This window comes from Mesoplodon densirostris, chromosome 11 (assembly GCF_025265405.1).
Source record: "Mesoplodon densirostris isolate mMesDen1 chromosome 11, mMesDen1 primary haplotype, whole genome shotgun sequence".
Classification (NCBI taxonomy): Eukaryota; Metazoa; Chordata; class Mammalia; order Artiodactyla; family Ziphiidae; genus Mesoplodon; species Mesoplodon densirostris.
This window is the reverse complement of record NC_082671.1, coordinates 44,481,805-44,499,410: the sequence shown is the minus strand read 5'-3', so window position 1 is coordinate 44,499,410 and position 17,606 is coordinate 44,481,805. Positions and strand designations below refer to the sequence as shown.

General features: G+C 56.0%; 1 protein-coding gene across 2 annotated transcripts in view; it reads left to right on the top strand.

Moving 5' to 3' along the window:
- Nucleotides 1–17,606, top strand: part of LRP1 (LDL receptor related protein 1) — an 81,555-nt gene that overhangs the window by 16,171 nt on the left and 47,778 nt on the right. For both annotated transcript variants that reach the window (XM_060111749.1, XM_060111748.1), the window contains 9 exons: nt 506–634; nt 755–1,018; nt 10,036–10,198; nt 10,308–10,530; nt 11,565–11,754; nt 12,220–12,363; nt 13,559–13,795; nt 15,231–15,411; nt 16,284–16,506. In XM_060111749.1, the coding sequence (XP_059967732.1) occupies nt 506–634; nt 755–1,018; nt 10,036–10,198; nt 10,308–10,530; nt 11,565–11,754; nt 12,220–12,363; nt 13,559–13,795; nt 15,231–15,411; nt 16,284–16,506 (1,754 nt within the window). The remainder of the gene's footprint in view (nt 1–505; nt 635–754; nt 1,019–10,035; nt 10,199–10,307; nt 10,531–11,564; nt 11,755–12,219; nt 12,364–13,558; nt 13,796–15,230; nt 15,412–16,283; nt 16,507–17,606) is intronic.

The following is a 17,606-nucleotide window of genomic DNA, read 5'->3' as shown; positions in this document are numbered from 1 at the left end:
TGAGGCCATCCCTACCGCTCTAAAATCCCACCCCCAGCGCCTGCATTCTCTGTCCCCTTTCTCTGCTTAATATTTTTCCATAGCACCAGCCACTTTCCATTGCACTAGTTCCTCTAACATGCCATTTACCTTTTTGTCTTATTATCGTAGTAACAGTATTTCATTTATTATTGGAATTTGTTTTATGAGGGCAGCAATTTGAATCTGTTTTATTCACTGATGTATCCCCTGAGCCTAGAACAGTACCTGGCACATAGTAGGTACTCAAGAAATCTTTTCTGAACGAATGGATAATATGCACGTGTGTGGATATTTCTCCAGGGTAGATTCCAAGTCTGGACTCTCTAGGTGATAAAGTTTCCACATTTCTTATTGTAATAGATTCTGCCAAACTGTCCTCCGAAGTAGCCGTAGGGATGGACACACCCCTGGTGGTATCTGAGGGCACTCCCTTCCCTGCCCTCGGCATGCTGGAAATGACCACGCTCTCGCCTTTTCCCGGCAGACTTTGACGAGTGCTCGGTTTATGGCACCTGCAGCCAGCTGTGCACCAACACAGATGGTTCCTTCACGTGCGGCTGTGTGGAAGGGTACCTGCTGCAGCCAGACAACCGCTCCTGCAAGGCCAAGAACGGTAGGTGGGGTCACCTGTGGCCATACAGCTAGGCGCCCTCAGTGTTGTTCCCTGATGGGGAGTGGCCAGAGAGGTCTCAGGGCCACTTGCTGCATTGACCCTTCTCTCCTCCACCTACAGAGCCGGTAGACCGGCCCCCTGTGCTGCTGATCGCCAACTCACAGAACATCCTGGCTACATACCTGAGTGGGGCCCAGGTCTCTACCATCACACCCACTAGCACACGGCAGACCACAGCCATGGACTTCAGCTACGCCAACGAGACGGTGTGCTGGGTGCACGTTGGGGACAGTGCTGCCCAGACACAGCTCAAGTGTGCCCGCATGCCGGGCCTGAAGGGCTTCGTGGATGAGCACACCATCAACATCTCCCTCAGCCTGCACCGTGAGTCACCTGTTCCAGCTTGGAGGGTAGGGGAGATGGGCAAGACAGAGCCTGTCTGGGACAGAGTCAGAGGGATGTTCAGGATGACCCCTGTCTGGGGCAGGAGCCTAAACAAAAGCCGCTGACGGAGGCCAAGGCAGGGGGTTTCACATGATGACACTTGTTTGGAGCCGGGGCAGACTTATGGCTGTGCTTCCTCCCCTCTCTCTGAGCTGAGTCTCTGATGGCTCCTGCATTTCTGGCTCAGGGCAGAGAAGGGCCTCCCAGGAGAAGTGCCCGATGGGGGCGATAACTGGTCAACCTCCAGAGACCAGGGGCTGTCCCTTTTCAGAGAGAGGAGTGTTGATTAGTCCACAGAGGGGCTTTCCCACACAGCGAGAGCCAGAGCAAGGGAAAGAAGAGGCCTGGAACCAGAGGAGCCTGGCTAAGTTGTAGCTGAGGGCAAAGGAGCCACGGCCAGGCTGGGTGCATCTCCTCTTCCATCATTTCTCTTGGGGGCATCTCCAGAACGGACTCCCTGCTGCAGCATGGCTGTAGGGGTCCTGAGGCTGTTTCTAGGGGGCTTTGTGACAGGAATGAGCCCAGAGGAGGAGCCGTGAGCCCTGGGGCCACGTGAGCGTTCTCAGATATCCTGGATGTTCCCCTTCGGGGCTCCCTCCCAGGCCACACTTCGCTGTCTCAGAGGTGGAAGATGGGCTGTCACTGGGGATGGGGCCAGGGCATAGATCCACTGCCTGGAGCCGTCCTATTCATCTCAGATGCTGCTACATAAACAAACAAAACATCTGGCATCATCACATTTCCAGGAAATGCACCACAGGGCTGAGGGGGGAGGTCTGGCCTATGGTTGATCTCACCCGCGGGAGAGAGGGTAACTTGATCTGTGACCTTGAGTAAACCAGAACTCCCTGTCTCTGCTTTGATTTCCTAATCTGCATAATGGGTTTGAGCTTGTCTGGCGATCTCAGATAAATTGCAGAGAAAGCCAGAAGTAACTAGAGGCCAGTGCACACAAGGTTTAGAATGGTAAACCTGGGTCCTGTCTAGAAGATCTTGAAGTTCCTTCTCTGGGTCCCCATGTGATGATCTCCACAGAAGACCAAAATCCCAGGAGGACACAAGGGCTTAGTTTTTGAGGAAGCAGGGGTTCCTCCAAGAGCCCTCGTCCTCTTGCAGCCTCATTGTGTGGTCCACACCTCAGCTGCGGCCCTTCCACAGCATCCAAATAGCTGTTGGTGACCAAGGCTCACCTGTGATAGACCTGTCCTCCTTGGAGTGCTGGGCTGGGGGCTGCTATGCCTGGTCAGCTGTGCTCTTGAGGGGTGGGCAGTCGTGGTAGGTAGGGTAGTATTAGGGTGAGACCCCATGAGACAGCTGCCCTCTCCCTGTTCCTTGTCGACGGTCCCACCCAACAGGCTGGACAAACAGTTCCAGCAGTTCCCTCCCTGGCCCTGCCTCAGGGCAGCCAATGGGCTGATGAGCTTGTGGGTAGGTGGCTGGCAGGGGTGCCCTGATGGGAAAAGTTTTTGCTCTGGCCTGGCCCCTCTCCTGCCTTCCTCCCCAGGAGAAGCAGGAAATAACCTCAGGTGGGTACCCCTCCCTTGGCAAACAGAGCCTTGCCTTCAAAGTCTGCTCGATTCGTTGGGCTCCTCTGGGGCAGAGTCCAGGAGGCCAGAAGAGACCGGAAGGTTCTGGGGAGAAATGCTCCTGGGGCAAATGAATGGGTTCCTCTTGCCCCAGCCTCTGTCCCTTCCTCCTGCCCTACCCCCACCCCACGCCCCGTGCCGCCTGAATGTCTGGCTGTCACCCTGAGGATGGTTGTTTTGCTCTCATCCCACAAACTAATTATGGGCCCTGAGCTGAGGATGTCGGAAGTGTCTCTCCCCAGCACCCTCCCCCCGCCCCCAGTTCATCCCCCTTCCCAGGAGAGGCTGATGGCCTGCCCTGGTGTGCAGCGTGGCTGGTCCCAGGCACTCACCTGTGCAGTGGGCTGCCGGCCTGTAATTAGCTCCCCCAGGGGCAGGAAGAAGAAAGGCTGCTGCTTTCTCCTGCTTTCTCTCTGCCCTCTGGGGGAGCCCTCCCTGCAATCATGCCATTCTTGGCCGACCCTGACCTCCCTCGGACCCCTGGCCTGAGCCCCATGCATGGGGGAGGAGTCTGACAAGGGAGAGGTGCTGGAGCCCAGAGCCCAGAGGCTGAGAAGCCCGCCTGCTGGTGTGGGAAGAAGGGGGAGCCTGCCCTGGAGAAAACTCTGGAAACAGAAATAGAATAGAAAGAAGGAAGGAGGCCAGGAAGTGAGCCTGTTTCACATGGGTCCTCGGGCATTTGTGAGCCAGGCCTGCTCTGAGTCCTGAGCCCTCGGAGGGCCCCTCCCATGCCCCACAGTGGTTGGTGCGGCTTCATGACTGGCTCTGTGGAATAGGCTTAGGGCTGAAGTCCGGCCTTTTCCTGTCTGAGCCCAGCTCCTTCCCTCTGTTTCTACTCAAGAGTGGGGAGAGACCCACTGACCGCATCCTCACTCGCTCTGAGAGGTGTGTGTGCGTGTGCGTGCCTGTGTGCCTGCGTTCCTGCGTGTGTGTGTGTGTGTGTGTGTGTGTGTGTGTGTGTTTTCATCCCTTAACAGGCTGGGCTGCCAGCCCTTCCTCCCCCAGCCTGTGTCTTGCATTGGCCTGGGTTGGGGGGAGGGTCTTAGGAATCAGTCCTCATCTCTTCTCCTCCCTCCTGGGATGTAATTCCACGGTCCATCCTCCCCTCTGCCACTGCCCCAGCAGGACGGGGAGGTCTCTGAGGACTCTGATCCCATGACTAGAGAACATGATGGGGTGAGCCAGGAGACCCTCAGGGAAGACCGTGGCCCACCCCTCAGGGTTTACTACTGCCTTTCCCAAAGCAGGAATGCCTTGATTTTTAGGTCGTGTATGGATGTGCATTTTTTATTGTTATAGTTACGTTTTTATGTAATACCCATTAGGAAACTCCTACAACTAGCATATCAAATCTACAGTTTCATAGATTGTTTAGGATGCAGCAAAATAAGAAAAGTGTGTTGATGTAAAGAAATGGTAGGTAAATGGTAGAGCAAGCTGTGCATAAACATGGCAAGCATTTTGAAAGTGACAGACAAAAGACTGAAGTTTTGGAAACCGAGGCCCAGAGGGGTCGACAGGCCTGGCCTGCCCACCCTACCCCCCACCTCTGACCACCCTCTCAAGGAACCTCAGGCCCTGTCCAGCCCCCTGCAGGGCCACCCCTGGGCAGGGCTGGAGGTCAAGTTTGCTTGACCCCAGCCCAGCCCAGCCCTGCGTTGTCTAGGCTTCACTCCTCTGACCTGTCCTCCCTGAGCTTTGAGGATGTTTCTACTGTAGAAAGAACGAGCACAGACTGCAGGAGCGGGGCCCTGGGAAGATGTGTGTGTGGTGAGGGGAGGTTCTGAGGTTGCAAATAGAGGCCTTGAAGGACATAAGGTTTGCTGAAGTCACTTCATTCGGGACTGTGTATGAGGGAATGCTCTGGAGGGGCCCTTGGGGGTCCTAGGGTTTCTTCCCTGTACCATGCTGGATGGGGAAGGAGGAGATTAGAGGGGAGGCCCAGAAAAGTCCTCCTAGGCTGCAGGCTGCAAGGTTGCGAAATGGGTCCCCAAGTCCAGCTGGCCAGCTTCACTTTTCCCTCCCTCTCGTGTGTGTGTGTGTGTGTGTGTGTGTGTGTGTGTGTGTGTTTAAAATCACAACAGGAAATAGAGCAGTGATTTGTCTAGAGAAGGGGCAGAGAAAGAGAGAGTATGTCCTCTGAGTCTGATGAACTGGCTTCCCCGCTGGAAGGGGAGCCATGCTCCCACTGAGCTGGGCACCCAAGGCCCTCTCAGCCCCCACCCCAGTCTACAGAACACTTCCAGTGTCACAGATGAAAACTGGCCACCTGCTTCTTTGGCCTTTCCACCCATTGGGTGTCAGAATATTGGGGGGCTCTCTCCAGCCTGCTCTTGGCCTTGGGCCCCCTGCATCCTGGTGCTTTTGCTTCCCATTCCCATTCCAAGTTTCCTAATCATTTAATGGCCCTTCTCTCCTCTTCCCGGCCAGGCCAGCCCTGTGTCTCCCGGCACAGCTCCAGCCCAGTCCTCTCCTCCCCCGCTGTCTCCTTGAAGTTGCCTCTCCACCCAGCCTGCGCCCAACAACCCCCTCCCTGTTTTCAAGCCAAAGGAAGCAACTTAAGCAAGAGAGATGTGTTTTAGAGTCCAGCAAGAATTTCTCAATAGTGGGAAGACCCTTGTTCTGATTCTGAATCAGAGTTGCAGAGTCCAACCAAGCGTCTCATCCCCGGGACCCAGGACTGAGAGCCTGTGTGGACCTGGGCCAGTCAGGGGAGGGGAATGGGGCTGGAAGTATAAGTGGGGCAGGAAGGGAGCCCAGGGACAGAGCTGACCCAGTGTGGCTGATCCCCGGACCTGCTGGTGGAAAAAGAAGAGCTGAAATCAGGACCCAGCAGGAAACAGGAGTGTGAGCACATGACATTTAGCAAAACTTCTGCCAGGCCTGCCTGGTGGTCTCCTCCCTACCTGCAAAGGCCCCGGGCTCCCGAGCATCTCCCCCAGCCCTTGGGTGAGATCCCAGAGTGGCTCTGACAAGCAAGAACGTTGCCTGACAGACGTCTTGTCCCACTGTCTTAGACATCCTCAGGCCAGAAAAGGAGGATCCTGGCAATAGAAGGGAAGGAAAAAATTAAGTCCCAGCTCTAGGACAACAGAGTGAGCACTCAGCATTCACCAAATATTTGTTGAATGAATCAGTACGTGTGTGTCAGGCGCTGGGGACAAAAATGAAAGACCTGCCCTGCCCTCACAATATTTGTAATCAGGTAAGCAGGCTATGATAAAAGGGGCTTATGGAAGCCTGCAATACAGAAATTTTCCTTCTGGGGGCCTCAACTGTCTTGAAGAATAAATAGTAGGTGTCAGCCCCAAACTGCCCACCTGGAGGGCCTACCTTCAGTCAGGAGACCATAGGGCTCTGGCTGGAGGTACAGATGGAAAAGGTAAGGAAGGATGGGGTTGAGGTGAGGGAGGATCATGCAATGGTATGAACAACAGCTCCCATTTGTGGAGCGTTTATCATGTGCCAGGCCCTGTGCTAAGTGCTGTTAATGCACCATCCCATCCCAGATCAACAGACTGAGACTCGGAGACATCAAGTGACTTGCCCATAGTTCCACAGTTGGAAGGTGACAGAACTAGGATTCACACCCAGGCTGTCAGTGTCTGGAGGCTGTCTGGGCCCAGGGCAGAGCAGAGTGATGGGAGAGGCAGGGAAGTTTCCTGGAATAAGGGCAAGAACTCAGTGTCTTCACTGGGGATGTGGTTAAGGTGGAAATGGGGTTTTCCTTCCTCGTGCAGGGACCTGGTACCCTATTCTGCAATCTTTAGGTGTGTGGATGTGTTGGGGGATATTTCCTCAAGGCATAGAGACTCTCCTACTTCCCCAGAATTATTTTAGGAAGAGTGACTAGAATCCTGCGGCTGAAGTTAGGGTCTTCTTGGGAATGGGCTGGGGGCTGTTGTTTTTGGAAAAGCAGCCACCAGTTTAGGGAGACGCCTCTTGAATGACGTGAAGGTTGGTGACGTCGAGGAAAGCTGGAGTGGTGGCGAGTGCCGAGCGCTGAGCATCAGGGTTGGGGCACAGGGAGGGCTCAGCAGTTACAAACACACAGCCCAGGTCTATTCTGGGGCCTGGAACTGAAAGTCCTTTGTGATATTGCAGACAGGCTGTGGTCTATCCTCTGTCTCATTACCCTCCCAGCTTCCTAGCCTCCTTCTCTGCCCTGGGATCCCTAACCCCTCAGCCTCCAGACCAGCCCCACACTCCTCCCATCACCACACAGCATCCCTCCCCTTGGGTTTACAGGATCCTCCTGTCTTCAGGATCTCTGGGGCCTTTGGCCAGAGAGCCCTTGTGGAGGGTGCTGTGAGGTGGATCAGTCCCGAGAAGGCTGGGCCACGAGGGGCCAGCTGCCCTCTGGGTGTGTGGAGACAGAATGTCAGGTCCTCCAGGCCGAATCCCAGGACTCCAGTTGCCCCCTCCACGCTCCGGGACAGGGGGCAGTGGCCCAGACGCTGCCTGTGGGGAGCCCGGGAGGGAAGGTGCCCTCTCCCGATTTGAGCCCGTCTCACTACACTTGGAATGGGAAGAGTGGCCAAGCGTGTGTGTGCGTGTGAGTGTGTGCATGTGTGTGAGTGTTTGTGGTGTGGTGTGCAGAGGAGTCTGAACTTTAGAAAAGAGGAAGATAATGTGGTGGAGGGGTTGGATAACAAAGGATTTTTGCTTTGCAACTAATAGTCTCCAGCTGCAAAAATACCAAAGGGGAGCCCAGGCCGGGCTGGGGACTCCAGTTCTTGCCAACTCCTCACCGGCCTGCTGAGTGGGGCCCTGCCTGGCCTTTGGGAGGTGGAGAGGAGACGAGCCAAGGATAAATATCTGAGAGGGGGACGATCCCTCTGCCTTCCTTCCCAGGCCAGCAGGGAGGCTCAAAGGTCAGCCATCCTGAGGCTGGAGGGGAGGATGTGGAACTGCATCTGGGATGGGGGGGCATCAGATCCCTTCAGGTTTCTTCCTCCTCCCCTCTTGCCGAGGGAGGGTGGATGGGGGAGCAGGGGAAGGGTGTTGCCAGCCTTGGAGCTGGGCAGTGACTCAGGGAAGCCTCAGGAAGTTGGAGAGAAGGACGCAGCTGCCCCAGCTGGTGCTGGGAAAACAGCTTTGAATGATGAGGTTCGTCTACATGCCAGCATCCCCCAGACCCCCACCGTGCCCACCAAGTAAAGGGCACACAGCCCTGTTTGCCTTTCACCCACCCTGCTGGCTGCCTGGGACGGCGGCAGGGTCCACCCACCCCCGCCCCCCCGGCCCCAGCTTGGGACCTTGGTTTCCTCTGGACGTGGTCCAGCAGCGTTCATTTTCATCTGTTTTCTCTGTGGTCACAGTGTGGGGTAGTTTGCTCGCCTAACCCCGCACTGGCCCCTCTTCCTACCCGGCCTGGGATCCATGCGCCCAGGCTGCTCTGCCCTCTCTCTGTGACCTTGTCAGGAGGGGACAGTACTGGGGCTCAGAGGAGAGAGTTGCTGGGTTTAGGGACACATCAGCAGTCACAGGGGTAACACCTCATCCCTGTGACCTCTTTCTCCAGTCATCTTGGGGTGGGGTTCAGCGGGGGGACCTGAAGAGGAAACTAGTTTGGTGAGAGTCTCAGATGGGCTCTTTCCCTTCCTCCCTCAGCCTAAGTCCTGTGACTGTGAGTCAGTGTCAGGGTCTGGCCAAGTTCCTTGGGAGCCGTGTTCCTGTTCCCTTTGCCCCCCACCCCTACCCACTGTTAGGAAACAGCCCCTGAATCCCTGTGAGGGAGGGGGGAGGATTAGGGAGGGCTGAGCAGGAAGCCTAGTCATTATACCTGTAGCTGTGTAGGGATTGAATAATCCTTACCAGGTTGAGTGTGGCTAGTGGGGATTTCAGTAAAAAAAAAAAACCAAAAAATAAAAAGGTTTTCAGCCAAAGACAGGTGGTCCAAAGACTCCTTTACCTGCTGAGGAAATTGGTGGAAGTGGAGTGCAAGGCAGGGGTCCCAGGGAGTCACTGTCTTGGAAACTTCCCTGCTTGCAAGAGGTATCACCTCTGATAGTGGTAGTTGGAGGGGGCAGTGGGTGGATGGGAGCTAGTGGGTCCTGGAGAGAAGGAGCCGCACCGCCCCCCAGGAGGCCAGCAGGGGTCCCGTCCCCAGACTTCCTGCCTCCTAGACTTCCTGCTGCCCTTGCCCCACCCCTGATCCGTTAGGCCGTTTTTGCCATAGACTGAGTATGGGCACCTGGTCTCCATCCTCTTCCCCCACTCCCACCCTTCTGAAGCTCCCCCTCTTTCTGAGCCATGCCTCAGTTTACCTTCAGAGTCCTTTGATGGCTTTCCTCCTCTGCACTCTCTCCTCCAGCCCTATATCTTATTCCCTGCTCCTTCCCACCCTCCCGAGGACTGGAGGAAATTGAGCAACAGGGACATTGAAGAAGCAGGGGAATGGGAGTGAGTACAGGAAGTTTGGCCCATGCCACTGATTCCAACCTTTTGCCACCATGGACCTTCCCTTTTCCATCTCTATGGGCCCCATATTTGGACATTCTCTTCTCTCAGATTGGATTTATTGATGGATGCCCTGCTTTTCCATTTTTAAATGTCACGCAGGGCTTCCCTGGTGGCGCAGTGGTTGGGAGTCCGCCTGCCGATGCACGGGACACGGGTTCGTGCCCCGGTCCGGGAGGATCCCACATGCCGCGGAGCGGCTGGGCCCGTGAACCATGGCCGCTGAGCCTGCATGTCCGGAGCCTGTGCTCTGCAACAGGAGAGGCCACAGCAGGGAGAGGCCACAGCAGTGAGAGGCCCGCGTACCGCAAAAAAAAAAAAAAAAAAAAAAAAAAAGTCATGCAGCATGTACAGCTTCCAGTCAGTGCTCCTGGCTAGTGTGATATAACTTGACTTACCATACAAAGATGATGACAGTCCAGCCAAAAGCAGAGATGTGTGATGTTTTATTAGCCTGAGTGCTCTTATCTCAAACAAAAGCAGATTTAAAAACTGTGGAATGAGCTAGGAGACCTGTCCTCACCACCTCTTGGAACCCCAAGAAGTTGGTCCCATTCAAGCAGGGGCTAGAGTTGGGAAACCTGTCAGTCAGCCAACCAGCCAACAATTATCCAGTGCCCCTGTGTGCCCACCCTGAGCTCGGCATGGGGAGCAGGGCTGTGTGGGAGGATACTCAGAGACTTCTCTTTGGAGAGACCCTGTTGGTGAAGGGTGGCCAAGAACACAAGGCAAAATGTGCCACTGCCAGTAACTCCCGTAAGAGCCCAGGGAGGAGAGACAGCGTGGCATGGGTGGTGAAGGAGGGCACCCCAGAGGAGGTGGGCTTCCCACGGTAAGTTCTGTACCAGCAGAGGGTGGGCGTGTCTGTGGGAGGACCTCCCCCATAGCCCTTTCATTCACACTCTCCAGACGTGGAACAGATGGCCATCGACTGGCTGACAGGCAACTTCTACTTCGTGGATGACATCGATGATAGGATCTTTGTCTGCAACCGAAACGGGGACACGTGTGTCACTTTGCTAGACCTGGAGCTCTACAACCCCAAGGGCATTGCACTGGACCCTGCCATGGGGTGAGTGGGGCAGGCAGGGGCACTGGCCCTGGAACGGGGAGGTACAGGCTGTGGTAGAAGGGAGGGTGCCTGGTGTCCAGACCCCATTTAACATGCCGTGTGCTCACAGGAAGGTGTTCTTCACGGACTACGGACAGATCCCCAAAGTGGAGCGCTGTGATATGGACGGGCAGAATCGCACCAAGCTGGTCGACAGCAAGATTGTGTTTCCTCATGGCATCACGCTGGACCTGGTCAGCCGCCTCGTCTACTGGGCCGATGCCTACCTGGACTACATTGAGGTGGTGGACTACGAGGGCAAGGGCCGGCAGACCATCATCCAGGGCATCCTGGTGAGGAGGAAGTCTTGGCCGGGAAATCCTTCTCTAGGCCTCCTGGGAGGGCGGGGGACAGAATGGGAGCGTGGTTGCCCTGAGCCCTCCGGTAGGGAGGGGGTGGGCACGAGCATCTGGGGGAAAGGACAGGATATGGCTTCCACTTGGATGGCCACAGTCATTTAAGAGACCACCTTTTACTTCCCTTTTCTCATTTGAGTTGGGCTCTTGCAACAAGCCCCTGGAAAATGAGCAGGCAGGTGTCTCAGTTTCCTTTTGGTGGCTGAAAAAAGGTAGGATTCAAAGAGGTTAAGTGATTTGCTTGAGGTTACACAGCTGGGAAATAGCACTTGAACCTAGTCTAGAAGCCCTTCCAGCTCAGAGATGACATCTCTATTCTGGGATAATTAGGGTGACCCTCCATCCTGATTTGCCTGAGACTGTCCCAGTGTCAGCCCTGAAAGTCCCCTGGGCCAGTCTTGGACAAACTGGGACAGTTGGTTACCTTAGATACATTATGCAGGTAGCAGAGGCTGTTATCAGGCTTGCTTGGGGCCAGTCTGTTCTCTCAACCTTCCCCAAAGCTGGGAGCTAGAGGCGGGCTAAGAATGTTCCCTGTGGACAGAGTGTAGGGCCCAAGTCTCCTTCAGTGCAAAATCATCCCATCATTGAATATGTGCCTGGTTCTGAGAGGGATATGGTTCCTGCCCTCAAGGGGTTTGAGCGGAGTGGGTAGAGTAAACCCGCAGATCACCAGACAGTGGATTACAGCCAGAAATGGAGTGTGGAAGGAGAGCCTGTCCTCTCTGGTTAGAAGATTCCAGAAGCCCTTCAAAGAGATGCTCTGTGAAGGATGGATGGGATTTGACAAGCATATCTTAAGCACAGACTAGTCCAGAGGAGACAGGAGTAAAGCACGGAGTCAGACAGCTGTGGAATGAGTTTGGGAATGCAAGTTATGGAGTCTGGAAGAGAAGCTGAGGGGCTCGCCAGGGGCAGAGGGAGGACCCTCTTCTCCTCTCATGTTGACCGTTCCTGCCTGCCCATCTCAGATCGAGCACCTGTATGGCCTGACCGTGTTTGAGAATTATCTCTACGCCACCAACTCAGACAATGCCAACGCCCAGCAGAAGACGAGCGTGATCCGCGTGAACCGCTTCAACAGCACCGACTACCAGGTCGTCACCCGTGTGGACAAGGGAGGCGCCCTCCACATCTACCACCAGCGGCGTCAGCCCCGAGGTGAGCGGGGTTCCACAGCCCCCCTAGGGACACCCCTGATTCTCTTGTGGCATGACTGCTCCTCCTAGACATCTACCCCAGACTACCTCCTCTCCCCCGTCTGCTTCCCCTGCCGCCCCTTCCTGCCCGTCAGCCTCCAGATCCCACCCCCAGGGAGCCCCTTGCCCTTATTCTGCTCAGGATGTAGATCACCCCTCCCAGTTCCCTGGCTGGTCTAGAGTAGAAGCGCCTGGCTGTGGGCAATAGTGTGACTCTGTCCCCTGACCACAGAAGCCCCACCCAAGAGTCTGAAGGCTGGGTGGTGTCAGGGCAGAGGAATGCCAGTCCTGTGGCTTCCGAATCCCCAGAGGGGACAACAGATGCAAAGCCCTTAGCAGGAGAGAGAGTGGTCAGACTGCAGGAAGCCTTCTCAAGGCCTGGCACAGGGGCTTCGAGGGGTCCTGACCAGCTCTCCACCTGCCCCAGTGAGGAGCCACGCCTGCGAGAATGACCAGTACGGGAAGCCGGGCGGCTGCTCCGACATCTGTCTGCTGGCCAACAGTCACAAGGCGCGGACCTGCCGCTGCCGCTCCGGCTTCAGCCTGGGCAGTGATGGGAAGTCGTGCAAGAGTGAGTGACAGGGAAGGGCTTGTGTGCCTGCTGGGGTGGGACGGGAGGGGTCCTTACCTGCCTCCCGTAGCCCAGCTGCATCTGTCTGAGATGCAGAAAGATGGAGGGGCTTACCCAAAGTTTCGCCCTGGTGAGGGGCAGGGATGGGACTTGCACTCCCATCCGAGAGCAGGGCTTATCCCGCTACCCCACTCAGGCTCCGGAGAACGCTGTCAACTGGCCCCTTCATCCCTTCATTCCTTCCTTCATTCAACAAGTATCTAGTGAGCACACGCTGTGTCTGGCACTGTCCTGGCAGTGAGGGTTCAGCAGTAAACAAGACAGATGTTGTCTCTGGCCTCATGGAGCTTATAGTCTGGCAGGGGAGGCAGATAAGCACATAAATAACTTGAGGTGAGGGTAGGTGTTAGGAAGAAAATAAAGTGCAGCTTAGAATTAATGATGACGGCGAAGGCTCCAGTTTAGACAACGGTCAGGGAAGACTTCTCTATGGAGGTGAAATTAACGTCAAGCTCTCTGTGAAATAAGGAAGTGAATCACGTGAATCATGTACCTGAAGGAAGAGCGTTTCCGGCAGAGGGAATCTATAGTGCTGAGGCTCAGAGGCCAGCGTGAGCCTGGTGTGCTGAGAGCAGAGAGGCGGCAGGGGGATGGGAGTGGGGCAGCGCGTGAGTGAGGGGAGATGAGGAAGGGTGTTGGATTATATTCTAACTGGAATGAGAGGCTCTGGGTGGCTTAACAGATTTGATTCACGTTTGTAAAAATGATCATGCTGGCTGCTGGGTGGAGGATGGGCAGCAGGGAAGTGGCAGGACGCTGTTTTTGCGGCGTAGGCAAGAAGTGATATGGCTTAGACTAGGATGAACAGAGGAAGTGGTCAGAAGGGACCTGATTCCAACATATTTGGGCCACTAATTTCACTACTCAACAGAGGGCACTTACCAAAAAGATGCTACTTTTGCCCCATTTCCTACTCCTAGAGTGCATAGGAACACCCCCCCGCCCCAGGACGTTGTTCCCTGGACCTTACATGCTTATGTGTCTGTCCATGTGGTTCAGACCCCCTGCTGTCCCCACACCCTTGACCCAGTACAGCCGGGGCATTGGCTGGGTGGTGGTCATGTGTGTGTGTGTGTGTGTGTGTGTGTGTGTGTGTGTGTGTCTGACTTTGTGCCCCTCCTTGTGCCTGCCTTAGAGCCGGAACACGAGCTATTCCTCGTGTATGGCAAGGGCCGGCCAGGCATCATCCGGGGCATGGATATGGGGGCCAAGGTCCCCGACGAACACATGATCCCCATCGAGAACCTCATGAACCCCCGGGCCCTGGACTTCCATGCTGAGACCGGCTTCATCTACTTTGCCGACACCACCAGCTACCTCATTGGCCGCCAGAAGATCGACGGCACTGAGCGGGAGACCATCCTGAAGGATGGTAAGGGCCCCAAAGTGGGAGGTTTGTGGATGGGACCCCCAAGGCACGCGCCCACCTGAGGCAGGAAGTGATTTGGGGCCTGGGCATCTCTCTCCTGGTGCCCTTCCAGCGTGGAGAGTCCCCTGCTGACTGGCTAGCTGGGCCGGTTGGCATGGAGATGAGGGGATAGACAGATTGACCCCTGGGTGACCCCCTTCTTGGCTGAGCCGGAAAGAGGCCAGAGGAAGGATGGGTAAGGCAGTGTGGGCCGTCCTTGCCAGCCCTTGGGAAAACTCAGGGTCTCTCTGCCATTGGCTCTGAGCCCTGGAGCTGCATGCGGCGCACGGCCGGGGAGAGGCCTGAGGCTCTGAATCGGCGCAGACACACCGGCACACGTGTGTACACACAGGGTCTGTGCAGCCAGACCTCACGGCCGCCAAGAGCTGCATGCTCTTGTGTTTTGTGAATGGAATCCATTTTTTCCTTCTGAGCTGCCCCAGCAGGTCAGCAGTGCACTGTCTTCTGAAGATCCATCAGCGTGGAGGCTCTGAGCCTCTGGGTGCTACACCGTGCCTCCCGGGTGTTAGGAACTCCCAAACCTGCACTCGGGCCCCCAGGATAGGGCTTCCTAACCAATCAGTCTGGCTGATGCTGGTTACCACCCCTTGCCCTGCTCTCCATCCCCCACCTCGGCTCAGAGAACCTCAGCCGTCAGCCATCGTAAGACTTCGGGGAAATCAAAAGTAACTCCTCATCAGGAGAGGATTGGGGGTCCCTATACCAGGGATGCTATTTAGCTTGAGATGAAGCCTGTGGCTAAGTGAAAAATCACTTCCTAACTTTTCATTTTGTTAGCTCAGGATTTTTAGGCCTGGGATGTGGCGTCACACTTGTGCCCAGAGCCACATGCCTATTGCTTCAGCTGTCCACCCCAGCTCAGGCCCCGATGTGCCTTCTCAAGTGAGCCCACATGTGCCACGTAGGTTTTCTTGCTGCCATGTGCGGCTTTTTTTGATGTTGTTGCGGTACGCGGGCCTCTCACTGTTGTGGCCCCTCCCGTTGCAGAGCACAGGCTCTGGACGCACAGGCTCAGCGGCCATGGCTCACGGGCCCAGCCGCTCCGCCGCATGTGGGATCCTCTCGGACCGGGGCACGAACCCATGTCCCTTGCATCAGCAGGCGGACTCTCAACCACTGCGCCACCAGGGAAGCCCTGCCATGTGCAGCTTTGAGAGACGCTGACTCAACACAGATGTGGCAGCACAAGCGACCTCCCAGGCTCCTTCCTCCAACCTCCCAATTCCACCCCATCCCAGCCACTGTCTAGGGCACAGGAGGCTCCCGGCATTCCCCACTAGCCAAGTGCTCTAAGGTGCAGGTATCTTAAGAGCCAGAGGCAGGCAGATTTGAGCCTCCTTTGAGGCTCTCCCTCCTTGCTCCGCCCCGCCCACTGCAGGCATACACAATGTGGAGGGCGTAGCTGTGGACTGGATGGGGGACAATCTGTATTGGACGGATGATGGGCCCAAGAAGACCATCAGCGTGGCCAGGCTGGAGAAAGCTGCTCAGACCCGCAAGACCTTAATCGAGGGCAAAATGACACACCCCAGGGCCATTGTGGTGGATCCGCTCAATGGGTGAGTCCTCCCACGACTTTGGCAGGGGAGGAGCCAGGGACTGTGTGGGCCTCAGGACTGGGGGATAAGAGAGAGAGTGGACAGGGGAGGGCAGCCGAGGTGGGATGCTTCGGCAGGAATGGGGCTGAAAGGGGAAAAGGTGTCCCCATCTACAGGGCGATGGGAGTGATGCTCTAAACACATACATAGAAATCTGGTCCTGTCACTCCCAGCGGGCCCTCCCCTGGCTCCCCTTGACCTTATCAGCCCCGGGGTCCTACAGGGTCTGCCTGCAGCTCGTTTGACCTCATCTGCACCTCACATCCTGCATTTGGAAGTTCTGTCCCCACTGCCTGCTGTCTGTTCCTTAAACCAGCACTCCAGCTCTTCCTACCTCAGGGCTTTTGCCCTTGGAGCTCCTCTGCCTGGGACTCCCAAGTATTTGCATATGTGGCTCCTTCTCAGCATTCACATCTCAGCTCAAATGCCACTTCCTCAGAGAGGCCTTCCCCACCGGCTGCCCGGTCACTCTCCATGCCACGCCCCTGCTTCGAGTTCCTCCTGACTTGTATCACTCTCCGTTGTGTGTGACCCTCTCGACTGACTTGTTTCTTGTCTGTGTCCTGGGTGGGACATATCTCTACGAGAGCAGGGGCTTTGGCTGCCTTGGTCTCTGCTGGGTCCTCCAGCGCCAGAACTGTGCCCAGCTCAGTAGGCATTCAACAAATATTTGTTGAATGGAGGAATGAATGAATGAAATATGTGGGCCAAGGGTGAGCAGGGCAGGAAGACCCCTGTGAGGAGCTCTGGGATGGCCCGCCTGGATTGGGATCACAGGGGAGGATGTTGATGGCAGGGGTGGCTATGTGGTGCTGACCAGTAGCTGCCCACAGGTGGATGTACTGGACTGACTGGGAGGAGGACCCCAAGGACAGTCGGCGAGGGCGGCTGGAGAGGGCCTGGATGGACGGCTCACACCGAGACATCTTTGTCACCTCCAAGACAGTACTTTGGCCCAATGGGCTGAGCCTGGACATCCCAGCTGGGCGCCTCTACTGGGTGGACGCTTTCTATGATCGCATCGAGACCATCCTGCTCAATGGCACAGACCGGAAGGTGGGCAGGCGTGCACCTGTGTGTGGGTGTTCATGTGTGCATTGCTGGACCACGTTTGTGTGTGGGTGAGGCTGTGTGTCTGAATGTGTGGGCGTCTGTGAGTGTCTGGGCCTGCGTGCTTCATGTGTGTTTACCTGTGAGCCTGCAGGTGTGTCCCTCTGTGTGCTTATGTGCCTATGTCTTACGTTGTTTGAGGATTGCTTCTATCAGAGTATCTCTCTGACCATGCACATGGTCTGTGGGCCTGACCACCTGTGTGAACACCTGAGCATACACTTCGTGTGCACCTCTGCCTGGTTGTGCACATACAGGCAGCACACACTGGCGTGTGCCTGCACTGTGTGCCTCTGTACCGATGCGAGATGCCTAGAGATGGTGTAGACGCACGCTCATTCATTCCGGGGGCTACATGCTTCATTCATGAGCCCCGTGCAAGTCTAGGCGTGTGGACCATGCTCTTTCATGGTATATAAGGCCCTTTATGATGTGGCCCCTGACCGTCTCTGTGGTCTTCTTTCACCCTCTGCTCCCTGCATCCCAGCACTTGGAACAGCAGCACTAGACCTTTCAAGTCCAGCACACGTCAAGGTGCTGCCCTCTTTGCTGCTGCTCATGCAGATTTTCCTGCCTCCACCCAGCTCCTCCTCAAGTGACACAGCACTCAGGGGCGGGCCACCTCCTCTGGGGTGTTGTCTCCAGACCCCTCTCCACCGTGGATGGCCTTGTGTGCCTTTCCTGAGACAATAGGCAGCTCCAGCGAAGGGATCACGTCTTTTCCATTTCTTAGTGCTACCTTAGTAGATCCTGGAAAATGTGTGGTGGATGAAGAAACAAATGTATGGATCCTGGCTGTCTGCTCACTACTCTGTGTGTGCGCGTGCGTGCGCACGTGCGCCTGTGTTGGAGGGATATGAATGAATGTGAATCAGCCCAAGAGAGGAGTGTGGGCAAGCTCCCCATCAGCGCTCTGCTGGGTTCAGGGTCTGGCACTTCACGGTGTGCACCCTTGGGGGCTTCTAGGCTGATGGGGGAGACAAGTCCCACACCCAGGCCATGGACATATGAGTGTACAGGAGACTGACCCCCACCCGGGCCTCCCT